The 18230-nt window shown below is 38.8% G+C and overlaps 1 protein-coding gene across 1 annotated transcript; it reads left to right on the top strand.

Annotated features, from left to right (window-relative positions):
* Window positions 1-160: 160 nt before the first annotated feature.
* On the top strand, window positions 161-9010 carry eogt (EGF domain-specific O-linked N-acetylglucosamine (GlcNAc) transferase). Its single transcript, XM_077727097.1, has 16 exons — window positions 161-232; window positions 1225-1458; window positions 1674-1777; window positions 2252-2360; window positions 2583-2677; window positions 2738-2842; window positions 3239-3345; window positions 3664-3767; window positions 4050-4142; window positions 4391-4462; window positions 4613-4699; window positions 5261-5329; window positions 5716-5777; window positions 6621-6740; window positions 7016-7118; window positions 7683-9010. Exons 2-16 carry the CDS (start codon window positions 1240-1242, stop codon window positions 7827-7829), a joined length of 1596 nt encoding a protein of 531 aa, XP_077583223.1. The 5' UTR covers window positions 161-232; window positions 1225-1239; the 3' UTR covers window positions 7830-9010.
* Window positions 9011-18230: the final 9220 nt, after the last annotated feature.

Raw genomic sequence — 18230 nt, 5'->3', positions numbered from 1 at the left:
TTCCTCAATACCTTCACACATAAATGTCTAACGATGAAAATATGTTACAAAGGATTTGAATAATGGGATTTCGACATGGGAATGAGTATATAACCAAAGCGTTGCCCACGAAGTGTAAAACAGCGCCGCCTGTGGTCATATATATTTATTACACGTCAGTTTCCGGTGTTATGGCGTCAGTTACCGGCACCAGCTGCGCTTTATTCGGGCGAGAAATAAGTTTTGCATTCAGGTAAACTTGACCATCTCCTCAGCATATCATATCATTTCGACCCATGTGCATGTAACCTTAATCGTTCAGGATACCGATGTTTTTTCCACACTGGGCTCCCCAGCGTGCAGGTATATAGCTTTGTGTCTGCACGATCTTGCCAATTAGTATACACGTGGAATTATTTTCAATATTCCAGGTTGGATATTTCAGATCAGCTCGAAATACGATCAAATAATCAAACTGATATTACCAATGCACTCTAAAGTGAAACGATCTAATAGGAACAGCCGTATTAGCGAATGTTAGCATAAAGTTTAATATTGGCTCTACATAATCAACATCAATAGTTGGCAGTGCATGAAAGTGGACGATTGTAATTGTATTAACCCATCTAAGCAAGTGGTTATTTTTTCATCCATTCATTTTTTGAACCGCTTATCATCACATGGGTCGCGGGGGGTGCTGGAGCCTATCGCAACTAACAATGGGTCTTCATAGTACCCTACATGTTTTGGGGAAGTGGGAGGAAACTGGAGTACCTGTAGAAAACCCACGCAAGCCTGGGCAGAACATGCAAACCCTGGACCCCAGAACTGTGAGGCTGATGGTCTAACCACTCATGTCACTGACCCACAGGATTTATTGGTAATTAAAAAGAAAACTCATTCTAAGAAGGAGAAAATGGACAGATGTGTAATTGTAGCTTGATGATCACTAGTAAATATTCACCCCTTAAAGTAAGTATTAATGATGAAATTGCATCACTGCCTGTAGCTGCATGAAGCCTGCAACCTTTATTTGCTTTTACATTCGGAGATGTGATTACCTAAACAAAAGTCGGAAAGAGCCCATCCACCAGTGCTTCCTGTTTCTTTATGCGGGTCTCAAAGCTGTTTGGAATGTTTTTCCCACGCATAGCATGCCCACATATTGTCCGGGTGTGGTGTGAAGGGTTATGCTTCTAACCAAATTTACCACCAGTCATTGTTTTCCCTCTTTTTTGACCTCAGGTTTCATCAGCACACATGCTTGCAAGTGTGACTTTTGTTATGCTGCTCCGGACAGTATTGGAGATATTTGTTTTTGCTGTCACTGTGACCAGTGAGAGCAGCAAACAAAAAATAGCAGCACCACTATTCAACTACAGCAGCATTTCTCTGCCTCAAGAGCACATCCCATTTTTCCTGTTCAACAACAAGAAGGTTGCGAAACAGTGCAGCCTTGACCCACTCTGTCCTTTTAAAGTAAGATGTGCATTCTCATAATAGCAATAATATATTGGTCTATTGATGGTTATTTGGAAATCTCAAATACACAATGCCTTTTTGAATATGCTCCTGGAAATGTTGTTTTGTTGGAAGGTTTAAGATGACATGATCATAATATAATTATCTCTGAACACTCATGAACATTTCCAGTACTAAAGTATGTATTGTATTTTTTTTTTTTTTATCAACAGCACATTGCCCTGCTGAATTTGTCCTCCTGTTGGGGTTATGAGAAGAACTGTGATCCAGAAAGCCGTTTCAACTATCCGATCTGCGACAAAACTGACACTGCATGGTAATACTCATAATTTAGAATTTCTAAACATGGGCTGTTTGAATACATAACAAAAAAGTGTGAACTCTCATTGAATGAGCTGACCTCATGGAGACTATCAGTCCTCCTACCCAATCATTTTTAAACCATAATAATGCTTTACATGAATAATTGTATTCTAAGGTATATTGATGATGGTTGATGCTATTGTCAAAGTTATGGATAAAATGTGTCTGCAATCAATGCATGTCTGCAGCAATCTCAATTTGTCTTTCTTTGCCCAATTAAACTCCCCAAAATGGAATTAGTTGACGTGTGCTGCAAATTAAACATGCTTTTTTAATTGATTACAGACCAACTTTCTGCTACAAAATTGACAATCTGCCGAGTGTATCTTCAAGCACTTGATTATACAGTCCTAATTGTTATTATGAACTGTGTTTTCTTGGATCACCATTGTGTTCTGACTTTGAGTTTTATAACTTGTTATGTCAGGGTAAATTCGCTGGAAGCAGCTCAGGACCTTTTCTGGAAGCAGGCTGATTTTGGCTACGTCAAGGAACGACGCTCTGAGCTGCAAACACTTTGCAAGGCCAGCAAGCCCGTAAATCTACTCATTTCCTTACTTTCCCCAGTCTGACTTTACAGGAAAAAACAGCAAACACTACTGTAGAAGCATGCACATTTTATCAAACAACTGCCCTTAGAAAGCACTTAATAGATAGAATAAACAACAGGTAGTTCAACAGTAAGATGAAAATAAAAATAAATAATCATATTAATAATCATAGTGAAAGTCGTAAAACATTGTTGTGACTTTTTCCAGGGTGACTCTTCTTTGAAATGCACTAGCCATGCAAGATTCTGTAAGGCAACTAACCTTTACCTGGACTTGCGGAAACCGCGCAGAAGTCATGAGAGGTAACTTGACTACACAAGACCATCTATTTATTGAAAGTTGATTTGATGTTTATGCTGCAGGTACAAAGAGGACTTTATTCAGAAGGGTGAGATTGGCGGTCATTGCAGACTCAACAAGCAAGCACTTGCAGCAGCTGGCGAGCACAACAGCCCATTGCAGTCATGGTGAGACAGGAGGGCTTCATTTGTTCTGAATAATGTCAGAACTAGATCCAATACTTCTTCATTTGGCCCTCACTGTGTTCTTATTACTTATTTGGATCAAACCACCTCCTTATTTACCAGCTCTTTTGCAATCAACCTGTAGACTTGGCCACATTTGTGTAGTATTACAGCAAAAGCATTATTTGTATTCTTGTGAGGGATTTACAATATTATGCGCTTAATTCTATCTTGTGTTGTTTTCATTGAGTAAACAGAAGACTACAGAGTCAAGTTGCACATTTCAGTCTATAAATGAGAAATCTTGCACAAAGGCTCCATGTTGTCAATGAGTACATTAAGGAGTACTTTATCTACCTAGATTGCTGTGATGCTATATTGCATTGATGTCTTTTGCAGGTATGCAGAACTTCAAACATACACACAGTTGGACTCTAATCCCTTCCACTCAGAATCCTGTGATATTGTAATAGAAAAACCCACCGTCTTCATGAAATTGGACGCTGGTAAGACAAAAAGCAGTTTGTTGCAATATTGAGAAACTTGATCATCATTTAAAAAAAAAAACATTAATTTCTTACACAAAACAGTGTGCCTGAAAGGGATAAACATAAATGGAAAATATTTCTAATGCACTAGTATGTACATGTTCAAGTTTGCATCTTTTGTTGTTGGTCCAAAACTGCAAAGCCACATTCTACTGGCAGAGTGTATAATGTACTAGGTATCATCATTCATTTTTTTTATTGCTGGTATTGTTTGTTGTGATATTTCCTAATATCCAGTCATGTGACAATAATAATTATTATTTTTATTTCCAACAGGAGTGAACATGTATCATCACTTCTGTGACTTTGTCAACCTTTACATATCCCAGCATATTAATAACTCCTTCAGTTCTGACATCAACATAATTATGTGGGACACGGTGGGTACCTGATTTATTTTATTTTTCTTTTCTCTGAATTTAGCTTGGAACATGTTGCCATAAAACACATGAATATGAATAGAAATACTTTAAAATATTAATTAAAAATTACCAAGTTCCTTTTAAATAGCCCTAAGTACATTTTTAAATCACCAGAACAAGAGGGTTGGCTTTGATTAAAAAAAACTCAAGAACATTATTTTTGGAATGGGGCGTCAACTGTTAGGTGAGTTTTATCTTATGTCAGCATCACATAACTTTTTATTCTGTGTGTTTTGATAGAGCTTTTATGAATATGGAGATTTGTTCAGTGAAACATGGAAGGCTTTTTCCCAATCTGACATTATTCATCTAAGGAACTATGATTTTAAAAGAGTAAGTAAAACCTTTTATCAATGCTTTCAGATCTTCCATGTGGTGATAAAAGCTGGTCAAATCTACTAATTTGACCCCTGACATATTCAAACTTAGCACTTATGGCCAAGACTTTACATTTTCGTTTTACATGTTGCAATGACAATAAAGCAAATCAGATCAAATAAACTACTAATCAGTTTGATTTTCCATGTGTGTATATGTGAAAAATACACATTTATTCCATCATTATTGTGTTTTATCCGCAGGTATGTTTCAGAGATGCCTTTTTCTCCCTCCTCCCAAGAATGAGATACGGTCTCTTTTACAATACACCACTTGTGAGTAAATCAAGTTTTTAATGAACTATCTTTCTAAGGTTTGACAATAATACACTGTGCTGAATCTGTCTTTTACAAATTCCAAATTGTGAGTCTTCTCTATGCTGTTTTTGAATTTTTTGATTTTTTTTAAAAAAAATTTTACTGCAGATCTCCAATTGCTACAGTGAGGGGATGTTTCGGGCATTCTCCCAACATGTCCTCCATCGTCTGAACATACTACAGAATGGTCCTATTGTAAGGAGCAAAATAAATTATCAAACAAAAATATCCTTTTGAAAAAATGGGGCCCTCTTCAAACCCTTTGCCTTTCACGGCTTAACCTCATTAAAGTAATGGTAGTCATTGTGATATCTCTTGATAAATTAAATGAAGTATCTAAGGTAAGTAAAGGTTGTGGGTTGATATATAAATCATGTCATGTTATAGCAGCAAAATGACGTCCTGCTTTGTTAATGTTCAAGGACTGGGCTCAAATATTAAGGATTTTGGCCACTCACTTAGACACAATAGATTTGGCAGAAAACAAGTCTTATGCAATATTTTTATCTTTTCCAGTCATATTGGCAATGTCCAATGAGTTATATTTTTCTATTATATGTGTATATTTTTATGAGTTGAACCTTTTTGTAGCAAACTCAACTCTGAGGCTACCTGCTGGTACAAGTACAGCAGGTACAATGTTTTATGTACAAAGTTAAAATAACTTATTTTCAAGTTTTCATTTTGGCAAGGTTTTCATTCAGCATTTTTCAGCTTCACATTTCTTTTATTTCTGAAACTTCCCAATGTTTTTAGGCGGGGCGCATTCGTGTCACCTTGCTGGCACGCAGCACAGAATACAGAAGAATAACAAACCAAGATGAGGTGAATTGAGCTCCTTTTGTCCTTTTCTTCCATGGCTCTTTATTTTTGTCAGCTGTTTCTTTTCTCCTGCCTTGTTGTTTAGTTTGTTACTTAACATCTCTCAAGGCATGGGCTGGGTACTGGTTATACAATATACCAGGTTTTTTTTTGTGAAGTTAGATTTGTTTTTGATCCTCTTAGGATTCCATGAGCAAAGCTAGAGATGAGGATATTTTAGCCCCTAATTGTATCATTTTTAAACAATGCAAAATAATTGGTATGTTTTTCAGCACAAATACATTTGGGCTTTTATAGTTTATCCATTTCAAATTTAAACAAATAGCTGAGCTTGACTTTCCATTCTAATGTCATTCATCAAGCAACTTTTTCTTGTGGTTTTATTGCAGCTTGTGAATGCACTTAAAACAGTACCACAGCTGGAGGTCAGTGTGCATGACTACAAATATAAGTGAGTGATTTTTTTATTTTTTTTGGGCTAGGGAGAGGGAAGGGCTAATAGTCAATTGTGAAATGTTGGACTGCTGGTAGTAAATTTCAATAATTTAGGTTGACATTAGGTTTACAGTTCATTAAAGTTCATTACAGGTTTACAGTTTATTTCAGAGCGTAATTAGGGAGCTGGGTGTATATTATAATGAAATGTTGATGTAATTTATATACCTAAACTTCATCAATACTGTAAATTTAATGCCAACAATGCTGAATTTATAAAAACTAAAGTTATAAAAGAGCTTCATGATTGGTGAGGCATTAATGCAATGACCATAAAACTACCATTATATATAATTCATTTTCCACATCACTTATCTTCACAATCGATAGTTTTTTTTCTAACTATTCTCATCCACTGGAAGGAAAAAAAACACCAAGGGACAGTGATTCTATTGCCTACCCTGAACCATAAGTCACTGTAGAAGGGATGTAAGAATTGGGTTCTGAAGTCATGGATTACCCAATGCATCCTTAAATCTTATAAGGCTGCACCACATCCACTAGAGATTCTCCAACAGCTACACAGGGAGCAGTATTTTATGCTCTGCTGTCAATAATTTTATATCTAGGGAAGAATGGGTGTGTCAAACCCCCAAAGGATACAATAAAATATATAATACTCAAAGAAAATCTTTACTTATTGTTCAAATTAGGCCTAATTATATTCTCAATATGTTGTAAACCTTTATCCACTGTTGATGAACTGCTCATCTGTGCTCTTTAAAACACTAGATATTAAAAGTGTAGCAGTGATTGGTCAGCAGTGAAACTGGAGTGTGTTTTTCTGTTGGTCATTTAGAAATGTTCCATTCCTTGAGCAATTAAAGATCACACACAACTCTGACATCTTCATCGGAATTCACGGAGCAGGACTAACGCATCTACTGTTTCTACCAGACTGGGCTGTGGTCTTTGAGCTGTAAGTAACTAACTCTATGTCTGTGAGTCTGATGGATAGATAAAGAAAAAGCAGAGAACTGAATATGCGATGGTTTGGCCCCAAGCCATTCTCAAAGCTTCGTCTCAGCTACTTGGCTGTAAAATAATGAGCAATTAAACAACAGGCATCATGGTTGAGGGGAATACATTTGTTAGCGTATGTGTTCATGACTCTATGTATGTTAGTGTGTGATTCTAATGATTGTGCAGACTGAGTACAGCAAAAGATGAAAGTTGCCCATCTATCCCACTCAGGTATAATTGTCAGGATGATGGTTGCTATCGAGATTTGGCACGGCTGCGAGGCATTCGTTATGTGACTTCCCACAAAAAGGACGCTGTATTCCCCCAGGACAAGGTAAGAGAAAATTCTCTGACACACAGTCCAACACAGTATATTATTCTCCAACCCTTTTTGAGCTTAGGCACACTTTTTGCATAGGAAAAATGTTAAGGCACACCACTATCTGAAATGTATTTACGGTGTTTTGAAAGCCTAACGACTAGGAGTTGAGTTGAGTCTTTTTTCCTGCTACACTAGTGTTATATATTTGCTTACCTTAAATTTTGTGAACTTTGGGTGGTGCGGTTCATAATTGAGTGCGTGCAATGGTCCAGAAACTAAGGTAGTTGTGTTTTAATAATTCACAACTTTTTGAGATAACTGCTGTATTGACCAAAAGCATTTAGCTCTCATAGTGTGGACTCCAGCTTGCTAAAATTTTATTATATTCCACATTCTCAGTTCTGAATTATGTATTTTCATATTTGTGTTTGTATGTGTATTTAGAAACTAATTTCTGAATTTACTAGAAAAGTTAAGTGTGCAAGTTAGTTGTAGGATGGCACTGTTATTATTAGTATCATTATAAGACTGACGCCACCAATTAACCTTCTCTTCATATGACAATGTCTTCCATAGGGTCACCATCCCACACTTGGAAATCATCCCAAATTTACAAACTACTCCTTTGATGTGGAGGAATTCATACGGATTGTGATGGAAGCAGCAGTTTACATCAGGCAGCATCCCAAATGGCAAAGTCATATCAAGCATGATGAACTATAAAGTCATTAGGTGGGTTAAACAAAGCCAATCTTCATGGGGCATGGTTACACTGGTAAATATTTTTTTTCCAAAAATGTCTATATATCTCTGTAGTCTATCAAATCGTCTTGCCTCTGTTAATAAGCACTGATGAGGTAAATCTGTACACCATGATTCTCGGAAGAGTAATGAGCAGTTGACACGTGGAAAAGTACAAAAAGTACTTCTTCATTACCTCCGCCACAACAGCTTCATTCCACACAGATAAAATCTGCTAATGAGCAGCTGTTCAGCTGTCCCGTAACATGTGGCTTGTTGTTACTTTTGATGAGTGTCACCTTGATTTGAGCATCCTCCGAGCTGTTGACATTTACACCGGAGATATACAATAAAACCACAACATAGCACCGTTATTGAGTAGGAATTTGCCACATTTTGTCACAAAAGGATCGGTACCGTGAGGGAAATAAGGGCCAGGCCCTGCCATGAAGAGCAAAAATAAGAGTAATCGTTTTAAAACAAAACTGTGTATAATTCGCAAGATGACGCCAATGACTAGAGTGGAGTCACTGAAGCACTCAAACATTACTTTTATTTCGGTGTAAATTTAAAACAACAGATCGGTAAGTTTTTCAGCAAAACATGTAGAACTGGAACTACAATTTGACACACCAGCTATACTTTAGTCAGTTAAATCTTGTGTGAGAGAGATTTTTAATCTTTTTGTATGTCTATTTATTTACTGTTTTAGTATTTCTTTTCTCTTTTGCTATAGTTATCTGCAGGGATTGAGGGTCTTGTTTACACTACATCCTCCTTAGCTATTTAAACTAACTCCATGTGATTTCTATGATACCCAGTTAAAGCAAACTAAATATTATTCCTAATTTTATAGAAATGCAATCTTTCTGTCTGATGTAGGCAGCTGGGTTCCTTAACACTTTTATTTTAGCGTATTGCATATGGAATTAGCACAGTCTTTGATTGGCATTATTGTACCAACACTGTTTTAGTTTAGCCTAGTGCATATAGAATTAGCACAGTCTTTTACTGGAATTATTGTACCTTATGATATTAGAGTCAAACTTGATCTTCTCAGAAAAAGATCTAACAAACAATATAAAACAATGCTATCTGAGTTGCAAAGTTTTTAACGTAAAATATACAGAATTTTTAATAAAAGCAAATTCAAAGAACTCTAATATTCTCCTGTCAGTGTTAACTAAACTTGGCTTCAAAGTTTTTTTCCCCCCCCTTCATCATTAAATTGATCATCTTTTTGAAGTCTGACCTTGTAGGAGAAACAAGCTGAACTTTTTTTCCCTGACAGTTTTTGCTGATGCCAGCCATCCCTTTGCCGCTTTCATTAGTTTAGAGAGTTCTGGTTTAAGGAAGAAAGGGACTTTGTGAAAAAGGGCACTAGTTCATAATTTTTTTTTACTGTCACCATAATAAATCTGCATGACCTCAAAAACACTGCTCAGTTATTATTGATGCTCACTAGCCACATGAGGGCAGTACAATCCCACAAATGAGACAAACCCCTTACCCTCCTGGTTTATCATCCACCCCAGTATTGTGTCTCTGTCTGGTAAAGTTTATGAGTTCACATACATTTCCACTGGGTCACGAGACAATAATGTTTGTCAAATGCTATCATCTCGACTTTGCCACTATTAAAGTGCAAAGTGTTGGGCAACAGCCAGCTCTTGCAGGATGTTGTGGCTGAACTTTTTACTATTGACAACCATTCCATAGATGAACACTATTTATGGCCCAGCTCGGGTTACTGCCTGTGACCTCTTGAAGAATGAATCAACACTATTTAGAATCAGAATCAAAAACAGAGTAACAAATATGCCTGCCCTCATTAACCTCTAAGACACCACACAATCTTTTTTTTTTGTTTTTTTGTTTTGGAAAGCCAATATATGCAACCTGAATATATACAGTTTATACTCGCACAAATAAGTAGCTTTGTCTCCGTAGAATGTTTTGGTATTTCTAGTTTTGAATTAATGAAATCGTTTCTGGATCAAATTAGATCAAAGTCTGATGACACATTGTCAATTTTCATGCAGAAAGCACTTCATATGATAATAATGTCTTTCTCTCAAGGTTTTTTCCCCTCTCTGATTTGTTGTTGGTAGCGGCGGGATTTCTCATTTATCCATCATTGCCTGCCGAAACAGTTTAATGATCATGTTTGAAATACCTTGAAAACTCAATGAATTGGAATGAATTACAAACCAATGAGGTTGAGCTTGCATTGATTGCCTTTCCAGACCCCTTGACACACACAAAAAAAAGATGTATATAAATTTGAAGGTGATTAACGAAGGACTATCGATTGAGGTGCGGTTGTATTCCTCCAGTCAACAGCAGTTAACCAGCAACTCTCCCTCTGGGTGAAAATTGTTCGATTTTGGCAGTGTAAGGATAGAGGCTATTTCTCTGATTCATGACACATTGGGGACCCTCAACATCTGCTTTTTTCCTGACCAAACTTGTACAAGTACAAGGAATACCCACCATGTAGAGAAAACCAGTGATTGAACACCTTGCAATTGGATTTAAAACATGTAAAATTAGTTTTGCAATATCATGAGTAAAGTGGCTAGATAAAATGTGGTTTGCTCTATCTAGGCACTCTTAGGGAAACAAGGTAAGTGCTGGCAATGTAAGTTTCCATTATTGTCCCATTTCCTTTGTATACTGTTGAAAACACAATTTAATGTAGTTTCTCAAAGCTGTGTAGCATGCTGTTTTTTTTCTCCAAAAGTTTTACAAGGTTGAAATCTGTAAGTTTCCTCTCTTGAAGTGACTGTTTCTTTGACATGTAGACTCAGAGGAGAGCGGCACAGTGACAGGACAATCTGGTGCTATCCTTGGTCCTGAAACACAATTTATTGCAGTCGTATGGAAACATGTCATTTTCCACGCTGCTTGTCCTCATGAGAATTGAAGGGATGCTGGAGCCTATTCCATCTAACTACGGGCAGTTTGGCAAGGTAAACCCTGTTTTTTTTTTGTTGTTGCATTTTTAAACAACCATTTACGCACACTCATATCCACAGACCATCCAGAGTGTTGGAGTCAATGTGAATTCTATAATGTTAAAATTAAGTGCATTTAAATATTCAAATCTTATGTATGTACACTGATCTAGGACCGAGCAGTTCTGTCGATATATATGAATGTATGAAATTTGATACTTATCACCTTTGGTCATTAGCTCATATCGACCTCGACTAAGTCTTAAAGGCCCATATGGTATACAACACCTTGCAATCAATCGGAATCATCACGTATAGAATATCGCTGGGACGGGATAATTGTTCAGCAAGTCTCTTGGTGCTGAAACAAAGAGACAAGTGTCATTAAATTCTGTTCAAAGGTGTAGAAGGCTGGTTTATATTTACCTCATTCACATCCTAGTAATGATATCCGCCACATGTGCATGAAACACAATCCAAGGGTGGACGGAAGTGAGGTGAAAAATAATGTGATGACTAATTTAGCCACACTACTGCATGCCATTAGGACAACTACCACTCTTGTGTGGAAATATGTAGACATTTAAAAGAAAACAACTAAGCTTTCTATCACAGGCTCCCTCTAGTGAGCCAAGGAATAATCACTGCCTAAGCACAGCTCAGTTGTATTTAAAGTTCATCACTGTCCATCCATTTTCTTTATCACTTATCCTCACTAGGGTCGTGGAAAAGTTAGAACAAACCCCAGCTGACTCAACCCTTTTGATAAGAGGCATCACTCTATTCCTTTCTCGACATTTATAGTGGCCCTGCCAATTTTGTCGCACCCTCCTCGAACCCAATAGGCTACTTAATGCTTCTTGCAAACTCCGTGACATCCTCGGGGCATGTGGGGGTGTGGGAGGCGGTGCAGTGAGAGAGGGGGTACTCGCTGGTGAGCTGGGTGGGCACTGTTGCACGTGTTTCGAATGGAAATGACGGAAGACGCATCTCCATTCTCATGACCAATCGATCCCTACAAACCCGGGCGGAGCGAAGGGAGCACCACTATCGCCACTACTCTATTGTGACGCGATCACTCTTCTCGGCGACTCTAGCAGGCTGTCACAAAGCCACTCAAACTTCTGCGAAGAGTTTGTCTTCCAACTAAACAAGCCGGCTTTTTATTTTATTTTAACCGGAACACCTTATCCTCAATGTGATGCTGACATGGGACTTGGCGAGTCGAGAAGCGACTCCAGTCCGGTACAGTTCTGCGAGGGCTCTTCTTTCTATCTGATCTGGTGGGCTTGGGGTTTCTAAAAAAACATTTAAAAAGAAAAGACAAAACGAAGGATTGCAAGGAAAATACTTTGGGATTTAAAGTGCCTTCTGGATAATTCATTCTTTTCTACAGTCATGATATCCAGTTTGTGAATTTGGGTAAGTTTTTTTCAATATTAGAAAATAAAACCAACCTTATTTTAGTAGACATTTGGGTATTTAGGAGCGCAGATTCTCGCACAATCATTTAAAAAAAGAGATTTGAGTCTCGCCTGCCATGAGATGAATACATACATACGTGCATGCTGCATATACTAGGTAACGTAGTTCATGCAAAACCGCGCACATCCCATGCGTAAAAGCGCACCAGTAACCAATGACATCGATCGAATTATTATGAGTCTCGGGCAAGATTAATGCGGTGTATCCACGCCAGTCATCTTAAATAAACGATTGGCACTTCCGTGCTCTTGGGCATTTATTGAGTGATCTGTGAGTCAGATGATCCGCAAAGCAGGCTCAATTCGTGGCTTGGCTTCCAAATGGGCTGTTGGGAATGGAGATTAAGACGAGGAGTGACAAGTTGCACCGCCGATTTGGGGCATATTGGCAGCGGAATGAGAAACGGTTAGAATGAAGGCGTGTTATAGATGGGACGGACAGATTCTATTGGACGGAAATGATCCTACTCACTCCCTTCGCAGGTTCTCACTGCACGTTAATGTACTCTGTAATCGTGTTTTAATTGTTAGCCGGCCCACCCCACCGACCTCTTTCCCCCTTGCCTATTCTTTGCCCATATCTCTGCTGCCCTGCTGGCTGCCTCTGCAATTTGTACTGTATTGAGAGTGTAATTTCTCCCCCATTGTCTCAACCACGCAGCAGTCCAGAGCGTGTCTTTATTGGGGAAGGGGGTTAGGATGATTGAAAGGGGTGTGTGTGTGTGTGTGTGTGTGTGTGTGTGTGTATCTGTATTTGTGTGTGTATTTGTGTGTGTATTTGTGTGTGTGTGTATTTGTGTTTGTGTGTGTGTGTGTGTGTGTATTTGTGTTTGTGTGTATTTGTGTATTTGTGTTTGTGTGTGTGTGTGTGTATTTGTATTTGTGTTTGTGTGCGTGTGTGTGTGTGTGTGTTTGTGTGTATTTCCAGGGACCTAATTCTCATCGACAGGCACATTAACACTAACTCAGATGTCCCAATCCTGGGGAGATTACAATTTCCGACCCAATCACACATGAACCACACACATACACATGATTTCTCCACTTTTATTGACACTTCATCCATTATCTGTTGCAATATCGACTAAAACAATTCCTACTAGTCAAGTAATATGTGAGTTTTTAAATAAATAAAACATTAGAAAGTAGAAAATAAATTTAACTTCACTGCCATCTTATTTTGTTCCACTCTCAACGTCTATTGTCCAATTTGCAATGGGACACCTTAAAATCCTCTTTGTTGTTTCATGTCTCAGCAGCCTCCCTCTTTATTTATCCAAGTGAGTTCATGATGACTGCAAGGGAACGAGTGTTACGTGCCTTTGCATTTTTTTATGAAGAGTCAGGGCAAAGCAGCAGCAGGGAGGGCATAGGAGGTGAGAGAAATGAAACCAAAATAATTTTGCAAGAGCCATTGAAAGACATGCCACCTGTGTGGTTAATTCTGAAAAGGACACTAATGGAAAATTAGCTGATTTTTGTAGGAGTGTGAGATTTGAGTGATCCTCGATGACTTTGGTTGACACCAGTGCAACAGATTGTAAATCACCTCCATACTCAGTGACACTGACACGAACACACTGTGATGTTCTACTATTAGAACAGGCACATTAGTTTTCATGTTAAATGGAGATTGGACACTTATTTCTCCGTAGCGGCGTCATGTAGCGCCCATCTTGAACACTTTCAGGGTGTCGTTAGTCATGGAGTTATATTTTAGCAAATTCAACATTATGCCTAAATCTACTAAGAGGCGGGTTCAACCAGGTGTTGGTCATTTCACAGACGTGTGGGAGCTCGGATATTTGAAAGAGAATGCTGTTTTGTTAGAGTGAACAGAACTGGCTCATTTCACTGCAAATCAAGCAGGCTGTTTCAATAGCTTTTAAATGTGCCAAACTCTCGTATCATATGATGTCACCAAAGTGTGGAGGGGTATGGAGTAACAGTAATGGTGGCGAAATGTTACTGAAGCACATAAATGTGCTGGCGATAACCACAGGAACTTAAATCTGCTACTGTTCTTGTCTACGTCAAGGAAATATGCCCACTGCTGATCGTTCATCAAGGGGTGAGAGACCTTAGCTCAGTGTATTTATTATAAGAGAGCAGAAGTCCCCACACAAGCAGGAGATGCTTGGCTGTAAAAGATCGATACAAAATCAATGACGGCCTCTCACTCATGTGTAGAGTCTTTTTTCTACCTTAGCCACAAAGATTTTAATTAGACAGAGGTCGTGATTCCTGGAAGTAAACGACCAAAGTTCAGTCCTTGCAATGAAGACTCTTTGAGGTTAGGGATCTTATGTGCTTTCACATCGTAAATATTCGAGCAGGAAATTACAGACCTTAGTTTGTGACCCTGGGCTCAGTCATGCCTGAAGGAAAAATGTTTCCTCTAAAATGTATGTCATGAAAAAGGTTGAAAGAGTTGTTAGATTGTCTTAATATGTTGAAATAAGTAGTAGTGAACAGAAACCTAAGAACCAAACATGTAGTTAGTTGATTCATTTCATCTGATTTTATTTCCTCTGTCGAGTGGAGAAATCACTTCTCCCCTTTCGTTATGAAGTTTTGAATTTCTCTTCGTTTTCACCACCTTGCAACAGCACAAGTGTGTATACCTGTTGTAATGTTGCAAAGAAAACTCTGCAAACTCCTTCTCACCTGCCTCAAGGTGAATTCCTTCACAGTTCCAACTTTGTCCATGATAATCCTCCCTAAGTGATAGTCATGATTGTAATTGAACAGGCAGCCTCTCTTTCCACTGCACTCTATCACCTTGCACGCATCTGCTGCTTCCTCAAGCCTCTGCAGGTATTAAAGTGTGTGTGAGCTTGGGTGACGCCACGTCCCAGTGTGCTCCCCTCTGGCAGCCCCCAGATTTGTCTGTAACTGTGGGTGACGGTGCGACGATTTGGGCTCATGAATAGCTCCCAGCATGCACTGCAGTGTGTTTGTCCACCGTCAAGCCGGGGCGAGAAATGTGCAGCGGTGCTGGAGCCTGGGGCAATCATCACAGCCACCCTCTAACAACGTGGCGGCTTGTGAGCAGAGAGGAAGGTTTAAGTGTGTGAGATGCAGTGCATGAAAGGTGGATGGAAAGTTGGGTGGAGAGGAGGTGAGATGACAACAAAGAAGACTAGGAAAGGACCTCAGGCCCCTCAGGAGAGTTGCATTTGGATGAATGTGTGAGAGAAATCTTTAACAGAGAAGAATATGGGTAGTCAGGACTGAGGGGAAATCTGTCAAGGGAGAGAGTGACTTTGTGTAAATCTGTGTGTCAGTGTGCCTAATGTGCATGTGTGTGCTGGAGGTGATGGCTTTGTAATGAAAACAGCAGGCAGCCAGTGATCGAGGGTCCCTCTAGGTGGCTGACTGATGTCAGTCACCAGTGCTCAGCAGTGTCCCGGGGGAAAAGCAGCTTGGTGAAGACCGTGAGTGTGTGTTGTTATTTCATATTCATTAACATTGCTTATTTAGCACTTTCCCACATATCTTAACTACAATTAAATAGCAGGTGAGTAATGCTTGATCTGCTTTTTTTGCAACTCTGCGTTAGTGAGATTGAGTGTGTGTGCAGGTGTTACGTGCTTGTGGGGCAGAGTGAGAAAGAGCGAGAGAGTGCGGTTAAGAGGGGGCTACATGCCCCACTTGTCTCAGGGGAACATTGTGAACAAGTAGTCATGCTCGGTAGACCCACAGACAAATTAATTCACTTATTGACACTACTGACACGTCTCAGTGACTTTGTAAAATGAACAATTGATCAGGCTTCCTCTCGCACTCTGCTACGTGTCAGTTGTGTCTTTGCCCCTCTCTCTCTTTCTCCCACACTATCATTCTGACCTCTGTCTCTTCGTTGACATTTCACCAAACTGACCACTCACTCCGAGCGAACCCCCTTTTCTTTCCCTTTCATTTACTCTTTTCGCCTTCTCTGTGGAGTTTGCCTTTTCCCTTGGTCTTTTTGGTTGAATGCCATGAAAAGTACATTAATCAAAACAATTATATGCAAGACCATCATAAGCACAAAGTGGTCTTTATTTCCAGCTAATATGACGTATCCCAGTCAGTTGAAAAACAAACATAAATACTCACGAGAATACTCAGTAAGCACTTGGTCTTTGGAGCTCAGGGTCAAGGTCGAGGCTCCATTTGAGAAAAAAAAAAAAGCTAAGAAAAAACACCTGCAGGTGTGCCCTCGAGTTCTATGTATTGATGCTATATACGATGCCTGAAAAGAAATGAGTGGCTATAATATGTGTAACATTTTGAAAATGGCATTGCAAAAAAACTGCCTCAGTTCCCAAGTTTTAGGGGGCCCCAAACGTCTGAGCAGACATTGAATAGTTTCCCATCTCTACTCCGTGTATCATGAAATATCCGTAAGCATATACAAGAGCAATCGCACATAGAGAAAATTAGAATTACCAGAATTCGATTTATATTTGAGCTCACATTTTGAAGGCTTGATTCGGGTAAAAAAAAAAAAAATCTGATTCCATGCATCTTTTCAAAAGGCGTAAGTTCGAAAGCCAAATTGTGACCCACTGTGTCACTCGAAGCTTTTAATCTAGCCACCATTTTTTGTAGAGGAAAGAAAACATTGGGAAGTTTCAGAATAGAACACCAGACAAAATAACTAATGTGGTTAACTCTCGTTCTGCCTATTTTAGTAATAATGAATTTCACATGTGCGTCTGGATGAAATAATTGAAAGAAAAATATCTTTTGTAAATTTGGTGACAGAATTTAAATTTCATTTGAAGAATACGGGCACATAGGAGGCAACGAGAACAAAAGCCTAATAAAGGCAAAGCCGTCAATTTTGCGGAGACCGTTTTTCTCAAATGTTGAAAGACACCCTGTTTTAAAATGTATATGAGGGCGTCATTTCGTGTCTCCTTTGCTTTCCATATTTCTATCCATCTTGCAGTGTAGAGAGACTGACATTTAAAGGCCTTTTATTGCTTTAGTAGAGTGTGCAGGATTTATGGCTCAGGCACATGGCTACCGCACTCTGTCTGTCAGAAGAGCTTGTTCTGATATATGTCAACCAATGCCGGCTGTCTGAGCTTTAATCGACTAACATATAAGGAGGAAACCTGGGACCGGGCTGCAGTTACACTCGTGATGTTGCTGAGCCAGTGTTTATTAGCCAGTTAGTGTTAGTGGCATTGCATCCATAAAACAAATAGCCTACATCTGTGTCCTCTCTTCTGCTGAGTAGCAAATGCTAATAAATGATCATAATGTGGCGAGCATGTGTGGCAGTGTGAATGTAGCAAGCATACACGGGCAAACCTAATCCAAAAAGCATACATTATGAGCCAATCAATATTCACCATCCTGGACTTTAGGTGACACTATTTTCACACTCTGACTGCAACTTATACTGAAGTGTGTCTTGTGTCTTTTATTCTTTTGGCTCTGACCATCAAAAGCTTGTACTAGTGTGTGTGTGTGTGTGTGTGTTTAGTTTATAATTAACCAAAAACTATTAATATGTTACATTAACCTGTGCGTATGAGTCTGTTCCCTATTTTACTATTACTCGAACGTATAATATTACTTATAGTCTGAAAAAAATGGTACTGTGTATGTCAATACTTTTATGGACAAGTGTAAAAAAAGCCGTAATTTCTACTAAGGTAGAAAGAATTGGGTGTATAATCAGCCATTTTTTATACTGCTTGTGTTCAACAAGGTTCAACTTAAGACAATGAATTGGCTTTGTGAATTTACTGTCAGCAAGAACGGTTGTTTGTCTATATGTCTCGTGTGTTTGAGTGACAACCGATCAGCTTGTCTGTGATGATGGATATCACTGATAGACCAATGAAGGACAGCAATAGTTGGTGACACATCCCATTTTACTGTATGTTTCTTCTTTGCATTTATATAATTGATCTGAACCACGTTGCACGTATGCCTTATCT

Source organism: Stigmatopora nigra, chromosome 10 (genome assembly GCF_051989575.1).
Source record: "Stigmatopora nigra isolate UIUO_SnigA chromosome 10, RoL_Snig_1.1, whole genome shotgun sequence".
NCBI classification, from domain to species: domain Eukaryota; kingdom Metazoa; phylum Chordata; class Actinopteri; order Syngnathiformes; family Syngnathidae; genus Stigmatopora; species Stigmatopora nigra.
The sequence above is the reverse complement of the archived record's forward strand: the minus strand, read 5'-3'. Positions and strand labels throughout refer to the sequence as shown.